The following is an 8,805-nucleotide window of genomic DNA, read 5'->3' as shown; positions in this document are numbered from 1 at the left end:
GGTATCAGTCATCGCATTGTATCCAAACTCCCACTCCTTAGCCCTCACTTTCTCCACGATCACCTCTCCCTCGACCCCACAATTAGAGGAAGGAGAATGCGGCGGCGACGGAGAGAGCGGCTTAGATGAGGAGGAGAAGAAGGTAGAAGAAGAAGAAAGGAAGGTGGGCCCCACAATTATAATTAAAAAAAATAAAAAAATGACAACTAACGTTAACTGACGGAGTTAGGTCAGAGGGGCTTAAATGTGCGATTTTTTGAAGTTTAGGGGGTAAGTTGCACACACAGTGAGTAAGGGGAGCAAATCGCTATAAGGGCTCACACTTCAGGGGCCTATCTGCACCTTAACCCTTTTTAAAAAAAAGGTTTTATTCTAATTCCTCGATCGCCTATAGTCGGCCAGCCATTTTCAAGAGACCACAAGGTCTTGCCATTCATTTTGTGATAATTGTCAAAATTTTATTAGCTGCTTAAATTTATTTTGATACTCACCCAACTACAAAAAATAGTACTAAAAAAAGGGTAACACAAATTTAATAAAAATACTTAAATTTATCGTGGGTGTAAAATATATTATCAATAATGATCATTAATTATACTCCATCCGTCCCACTGTAAGTGAGACCTTTTTTTGGGGCACGAGAATTAAGAAAGATGTATTTTGTGTGTAGGTGAAAAAGTGAAAAGGTGTTTAAAGGGAAAAACTTTTACTCAAAAAGGAAAAAGTTTCACTTACAGTGGGACGCCAAAATAGAAAGAGTCTCAGATACAGTGGGACGGAGGGAGTATTGTGAGTGGAGAAAATGACCCAACATGTGATAAAAAGTTTCCAAAAATAAAATGAATTAGTTTTTGTGAACGACCCAAAATGATAGAAATACCCTATTTTTTTATACACATCCTTTGAATTTTAAAAGTGGACTCAAAATAGCTCCAATACGAGTTTCAAGTGATTTTTGACTTCGATCAAACATATTTGAAAAAGATTTTTCATTTTTATAAACTTTCATAATACGATTCCAAAAATATTCTTTTTCAGCATATTCATGTTTTTCAATATTGTAAAATCTCAATATACACATAAAAAAGATATTTATTTTCATCAATTATGTAATTAAGATTTCAAGAAAAGTCATAAAAGATAAAATATTAACTAAAGAAAGATAAACAAGCTGATACAAGATAAAAGAGTGTTATTATGTGTGAAAGCATGTAACAATAGATCATATATAGAGATATTGATTAACGAATAAGGTATAGAATAAATTATGTAGATTTAATGAAATTTAGTTGTATGGTGGTGATGATTTAAAGATTTAGATTTTGAGATAAAATATGATCTTGCCCGGGATTCGAAATCAAATTGATGAGAACTTTAAAGTGCATGTTTTCTACTTTTGCAGAGACTTAGCATTTGGTAGGATCAAATGTTGATCAATATAGTGATTGGACTAATCAATCAAATCTTTCCTAGAGTAGAAATAATTAATGGTAGAGTGAATAGTGTAGATTTAATAAAATCCGATCAACAATAAGGACTCAAGATTTTTAGATAAGATATCATTGAAAGGATTTTTATTATTTTAGAAGTATACATTTTTCCATAATCCGCACACATATTTTTTCTATTTTCCTCATAAAATAAAAAAATAATAGATACTCCCTCCGTTCATGAAAGGACTTTCTAGAAGGGAGTGGCACGGGTTTTAAGAAAAAATATTGTTGAGTGTATTGAGAGTGAATAAAAAGTAGTTGAGTGTATTGGGAGTGGTGAAAATGTGTTATACTCCCTCCGTCCACGAAAGAACTTCCTATTTTTCTATTTCGGGACGTCCACGAAAGAACTTCCTACTTTTTCCAATTTTGGGACAATACCCCACCACTTAAAAAATACTCCCCTTTTAAGACAATTCCCACCACTCAAATAACATTAATTAAAACAACACAATAAATTATTAATACTTTTTCACAATTCACAATACATTTTACAACTTTTTCTCTACTCTCAATACACTATACAATATTTTATTAAAACCCGTGCCACTCCCTCCTAGGAAGTTCTTTCATGGACGGAGGGAGTAATTAATATTGAGAGTTGTGAAAAGTGAAAAGTAAGAGGATTATAAGTGGTGGGGTATAGTCCAAAAATAGGTAGGAAGTTCTTTTGTGGACGTCCCAAAAAGGAAAAATAGGAAGTTCTTTCGTGGACGGAGGGAGTATGAATTATCATGATGCTGATATTTTTATCTACATTGTTCAAATTCATCTCATGATCCGTTTGAATAATTAATCAATGAATTTGATGTTCAACATTAATTGATAGATCAACATATTTTGAATAAGAATCTTTAATTCTTTGAATACCAATCTTATTATAGCACAAGTGATCCGGTATCTAAATGCTACAAAAATTCACGAGTGTTTAATTCTCCCCATTTTTTATATTGTCGGTATCCGCCCTCCCTATTTTTGACATTCACTGGGTAAATATCTAGTTCAGTGCAATAGCATGCAAATCTTATGTTAATTCTTCTTCTTATTTTTTTGAAAGAGAGTTAATTCTTGTTAAGTTATTATAGTAGCCCGTTTTAGTTAGATTTTATTTTTTATACAAAAAAAAACCTAAATAAAACTATATAATTCTATCATATAAACCCCAATTATATTGCTAGATTACATTTAAAATTAAGAAGGGATATTCTGCTGACACTCGTATCATTTGAAACTATATTTCCCCAATGGTCATGCGATAATGTATTCCTAATTTCCTCAGGCAAAAAAAAATTGAAAAAAAAGAAAATCATGCCGACGTCCCTCAATCATTACAAAAAACGAGATTAGATCCTTACAATCCGCGCGAACGCGTCGGCGACGCGTTTCCGAGCGCCACGTGTCCAATTACGGCAATAACTTCCCAGATCCAACTGTAAATCACGACAACCATAAATACCCTCACAACTGAAGTCGACGATCCCATTTCTCACACAATCAATCTCAATCATGTCGTACTTCCCTAAAGGCCACCACGACTCCGGCGACGAGGTCGACGACTTCGACGACTACGATCCCACCCCCTACGGCGGCGGCTACAACATCGAATTAACCTACGGCCGCGCCCTGCCCCCCTCCGACGAGACCTGCTACCGCAACACCTCCTCCGCCTCCGACGACTTCGACTACGACCGCCCCCAATACACCTCCTCCGCCGAGCCCTCCGCCTACGGCCAAGACGCCCTCGACAACGAGTACAAGAGCTACGCCCGCCCCAAACCCCGCCCCGGCGCCACTCGCCCCGGCGCCGGCGGCTACGGCGTCGACTCCGGCCACGAATCGGGCGGCCGGAGGCCCGAACACGGATCCTCCGGCGGCGGCGGCGGCGGGTATGGTAGGAAGCCCGAATACGGTGAGCAAGGATCCGAATACGGATCCGGCGGAGGCGGGTATGGTCGGAAACCCGAGTATGGGGAGCAAGAATCCGAATACGGATCCGGCGGAGGCGGGTATGGTCGGAAGCCCGAATACGGTGAGCAAGGATCCGGCGGCGGCGGGTATGGTAGGAAACCCGAGTACGGGGAGCAAGGATCCGAATACGGATCCGGCGGCGGCGGGTATGGTAGAAAGCCCGAGTACGAGGAGCAAGGATCCGAATATGGATCAGGGAGGAGGCCCGGATACGAGCAGCCCGCATCGGAATACGGATCGGGCGGGTACGGGAGGAGGCCCGAAGCTGAATCTGAGTATGGATCTGGGCAGGGGCGGAGGCCCGAGAGGGAGGAATATGGATCTGGCGGGTATGGGAGGAAGAGTGAGGATGAGAGTGGTGGGTATGGAAGGAAGAGTGAGGATGAGAGTGGTAGGTATGGGCGGAGGCCGGAGAGGAGTGAGTATCAGACTGAGGGTTATGAGAGACCCAGCTATGGTAGGTCTGAGGAAGAGGATTACAGGAAGCCTAGCTACGAGAGGCGTGATGATGATGAAGAGGGGAGGAGCTATGGCCGCAAGAAATATGTGAGATTTTTTCATTTTCATTCTCATATGATTCATTTCATGACTTTGATCGCTCTTTCTTCAAGTTTATATGTGCCTTTTTGTTCATCTTTTGCTATTGTGAGGTTTAGGATTGCTAGATAATTACATTTTGGATATTTAAGTTGTTTGAAGGCTATAGGATTTGTAGAAATTTGGTATATCTTATAGCCATTGATCATTTCTATGATTTGAGATATCTTGTTAAAGGCTCTAGAATCGTAGAAATCCTTACTATGGTGAAGATAAAAATACTCTAAAGTAAAATAAATGCTCTAACAGGTCAATTAAGCTGTGGTTTGTTGATGAGAAAGTGTAATAGGCATTGAAGCTTGACAAGCATTTATGGCTGATTTAGAGAGTGTTTGGTGCTTATAAGCTCGTTAAAATAGTTTATAAGTTGTTTATGAGTTTATAAGCCCCTTCAAATTGTTTGGTAAAATAAGCTCTTAAACAATTTATAAGTTGTAAAAATAAGCTTCTGGAGCTTATTTTTTTCATAATTTTATATGCAACAATCGTTTTATAAATATTCTTCAACTATGATTTGTTATTTTATATCATATCCATACTTATAAGCTTAATTATCCAAATACTTTACATCTTATAAGCTCTTTAAAGATAACCTTAACCAAACACTCTTAGTTGGTTGTTTTGATGATTGTGGTGGAGTTCCAGTGGTAAATTAAACATGTTATTTTGAGATTTCTAAAGATGGATAATGTGCAGGGAGATAATGATGATGAGTCTGAAGACGAGGACAAGCGTGGCAGGCACTCCCACCGCAGGCAATATGATGACTGATGCTGCCGCTGCCGCTGCCGCCGCCGCCATTTCCTTTTCCTACTGCTCTGCTCTGCTAAATAAAGAGACTGTGTGTTGTTCTTCACTTTGCTGTTTGGTTTACTTTTCAGTGTGGTAATGCATATTGAGCTCTTCTTAGCCATATGCTTCAAATAAAGAGAGAAAACTTGACTCTTTGTGAATTCTTATAATTTGTGTGGTTTATATATGAATACCTCCACATGTTTGTGGAAGTATTTGATTACTCACTTTTCCATCTCATATCTTCTGCATTTCTACATGACGTTGGCTGATCATATGTTTTGCATTTGAAATTAATTTGGGTATCTTGTATTTGGCCTAAAGGTAGCATGGTTAATGTTTCGGGTCATGTGTCTCGGGTTTGAGTTCATTAAGGCGTGATTTTAAAATTTAATTGTTAATTTATTAAAAAAATTGTTTTGGCAACTCTGCAAAAATTAATTATTGATGGTAAATTAATATCACAGTTAATTATATATGTCAATTCATGTAAAGTAAAATTGCTTATTTGTTCCCGTTGAATTTTTTATGAGCCAATATTACAGATTCCTCACCTCAAATCTTGAGATATATAATAACTTCTTTGAGCATCCACGTCCCGACTTGAGCCGATTGTGGCGATGAGCCAACCGACGATGTAGGGGAGGGGGGCTCAAGGCCTGCTCATCCGTTGAAAAAGTGTTTGTGTGTGTGTCGCACGCGCGTGAAAAAATAAAATTAAATACATACTTGGAGTTTGGAGAAGCTCGGCCGCATAGAGAAGAGGAGGAAAATTGGAGAAAGAGAAGTGGAACCGTTGAGAAGAGAAATAAATAGAATTTTGCTAGTGGATTGGGCTCATTTAATTATTTAATTAAATAATAGGCTTTAAAATTAGTTTGGGCTTTGGCTAAACATTAAAATAATTCATTTAATTATTTTATTATTTTAATTTTAATAATTTAAATTAATCTAGTTTTAAGTTTATGTAATTTTTAATTATATACACCATTTTAATTTAGGTATTTTAATTTTATGTAATTTTAAATTTTAGTATTTTAAATTAATGAACTTTTAATTTTAAAAATTGTGTTATTTAAATTTGTTATTTAAAATGGTGTCATTTAAAATAAATGAAAAATGCAAAATCAAAATTAATGGATATGAGCCAACATGATTAGCCAGATCAATGCAGGGCATTAGCTCATAAGTAGTTTCGGTCCTCCCGGATATGAATGAGCCAGCAATTGACTTAACGAGTGTGGATTAGTGGTGCCAAGGGCTAACCGGAACCGGCGGTTCGGCCCTGAACCGGCCCGCCAGTCAACGGTCCTGGCCGGTTCAGGACCGAAACCGTTGACCGGCCGGCCGGTTCAGGACCGAACCGTCTGTAGTGCCGGTCCGGTTTAGGTTCAAGAGGACGGCGGCCCGCGGACCGCCGGGCCCGGCGCGGCAGGCGAGGCAGAGCAGCCAGCTGGGCAGGCGTGGGGTGGTCAGCAGCAGGTGCCAGGGGGGCAGGCCGCAGGGGGTAGGCGCAGGGCTAGGCTAGGGGTGAATGGTGAATTGGTGATTGACCGGCTCTATCTCTTTTTTGATTTCAATTCAAAATTTCAAACATTGCAATTTTTTTTATTTTTTTTTTCAAATTCAAAATTATAATTCTAATTTTCCCACACAATTTTATCTAATTCACATTTTCCCCCACCCAATTTTATCTATAAATACCCCCCTTCTTCCACCTTCAAACTCACCCCATTGTATTAACAATTCTACACTCTCCTCTCTTCTACTTCTAATTCTCCTCCATTCTTTATGTGCTATTGCTCTTGCTCTATAATTCTTTAGCTATTCTCTTGCTTAATCAATTGCTTTACTTTATTGTTCTTGCTTTACATTATATTACTACTAGTACTACTACTAAGTACTAAATATTATACTATACTATATATTTCAATTACACTATCACTACACTCACTTGCTCATTTACTTTATTGTTCTTGCTTTACATTATATTACTACTAGTACTACTACTAAGTACTAAATATTATACTATACTATATATTTCAATTACACTATCACTACACTCACTTGCTCATTTACTTTATTGTTCTTGTTTTACATTATATTACTACTAGTACTACTACTAAGTACTAAATATTATACTATACTATATATTTCAATTACACTATCACTACACTCACTTGCTCATTTTCTTTATTGTTCTTGCTTATTATTCTCTAACCTCTATTATCTATATTCTCTTCTCTACTTGTTTATTTGTTATCATGTCTCATGGTCGTGGTAACCGTGGCAAGTCTATCAATGTCGACCCCGAAGAAGATATTAATAGCACTCCCACGTCTCACGAGTTTACTCAAAATGTTCAAGTTCCATCATCATCCTCTAGGAGAAAGGTGAAAATGCCAGTTGAACGAGGACCTTTTGGCGCACGCCGGGAGGCTGCCGATTTGGCGGGTGAAGCATATGCTAGACAACTTCAAGAAGCGGAGGATGAAGAATATGCACGTAATTTGCATAACGAAGAGGCGGAGGAGGAAGCCGAGCAAGCACGTCACAACGTTGAGGAGGAAATTCCTCCCACTAGAGGTAAGGGCAAGGGTAAGAGTAAATTACTTTATTCTAATATTTTCACTAAACATTTTAGGAGGGAACCCGCTCCTAAAAATCCAAATGATGGTCCAAATGCTCCCGAGAGGTTCATTGCCTATTGCAACTATTGCAACGCTACTTATCAATGGAAAGCGGGAGGGGGTTATGGCACCCTCGCAAGGCACATGGAGAAACAACACACTGTCGAGTATGGAATCCATACAACTCAAACTCAACTACATCTCGAAGCTTTCCAACGCCAAGGTAATGAACAAGGTAATATTTTATGGAAATTTGATCAACTAAATGCTCGAGATTATATGGCTCACTATGTTTCAATGGAGCATTTGCCTTTTAGACATGCCGATAAATTTACTTTTGAACATACTATGAAAAATGCTTATAATACGGCCACCAAAAAAATTGGTCGAACTTCTATGTGCAAAAGTATTCGGCGACAAGCCGAAGAAAGAAAACGCGATTTACGAAAACATTTTAAGAATTTAAATCAAATTTTTTCTATATGTTCCGACATATGGAGTGATTCTTTCCAAAGATATTCTTATATGGGTATTACTTGTCATTGGGTTGACGAATGTTGGTTAATTCAAAAACGTTTAATTGCATTTAGAGATTTTAATGAAATACATAATGCTACTAATATTGCTCAATTGATTATTTCTGTTTTAAATGAGTATCGCATTTTAAACAAGATATTTTTTGTTGGATTTGATAATGCATCCGCCAACACCGCCTCCATTCCCGAGTTAGTTGCCGCGTGCGCACCCTCATTTGAAGGTACGTATTTTCATGCTCGTTGTATTTGTCATATTTTAAATAGATGTGTACAAGATGCTTATTCTCTTATTAATAATGCTGTTGATCCCATTAGACAAGCCGTTAATATGTTGCATAGAAAAGCCGCTATTGGCAAAAAATGGCAAAAATATTGTCGTCACAAAAAAATTCGATATACAAATTTTGTTAAAGATGTTTCTACACGTTGGAATTCTACATTTGGCATGCTTGCATCTACCATGGAACATGTTGAGCATTTATGTGATTTTTTTAGAGCAACTCCCGAGTCTAACTTGCTTTTATTGCCCTCTTATTGGAAACAATGTGGTAGTTTATTTCAACTTTTAAAGGTTTTTCAAAATGCTACTACGGATTTATCCGGTGTTTATTATTGTACTTGTATTGGGCAAAATTCGTATCAGGCCCAAATGAATTTATTCGGCCCAACTAGATGATCTAATCGGATGGGTCAGATTCGATCCATATCGAAAGTCCAAATTTAGGCCCATAGACATACAGGTTCGTCATGTCAAACCCTAGAAAGGGCTGCTACTTGGTGAAGAGGAAA

General features: G+C 38.0%; 1 protein-coding gene across 3 annotated transcripts; it reads left to right on the top strand.

Annotated features, from left to right (window-relative positions):
* The first annotated feature begins 2,691 nt into the window (after positions 1-2,691).
* Positions 2,692-5,073, top strand: LOC130989591 (uncharacterized protein At5g39570-like). 3 transcript variants are annotated; one of them, XM_057913573.1, is made up of 3 exons: positions 2,776-3,823; positions 3,857-4,007; positions 4,755-5,073. In XM_057913573.1, the coding sequence occupies exons 1-3, from the start codon at positions 3,000-3,002 to the stop codon at positions 4,827-4,829; spliced, it is 1,050 nt and encodes a 349-aa protein (XP_057769556.1). In that variant the 5' UTR covers positions 2,776-2,999; the 3' UTR covers positions 4,830-5,073. The 3 variants fall into 3 exon arrangements, with proteins under 3 accessions (XP_057769555.1, XP_057769556.1, XP_057769554.1); XM_057913572.1 differs by having other exon boundaries at positions 2,692-4,007; XM_057913571.1 differs by having other exon boundaries at positions 3,857-5,073.
* The last annotated feature ends 3,732 nt before the right edge of the window (positions 5,074-8,805 follow it).

This window comes from Salvia miltiorrhiza, chromosome 6 (assembly GCF_028751815.1).
Source record: "Salvia miltiorrhiza cultivar Shanhuang (shh) chromosome 6, IMPLAD_Smil_shh, whole genome shotgun sequence".
Lineage (NCBI taxonomy): Eukaryota > Viridiplantae > Streptophyta > Magnoliopsida > Lamiales > Lamiaceae > Salvia > Salvia miltiorrhiza.
This window is presented reverse-complemented; position numbering and strand designations above follow the sequence as displayed.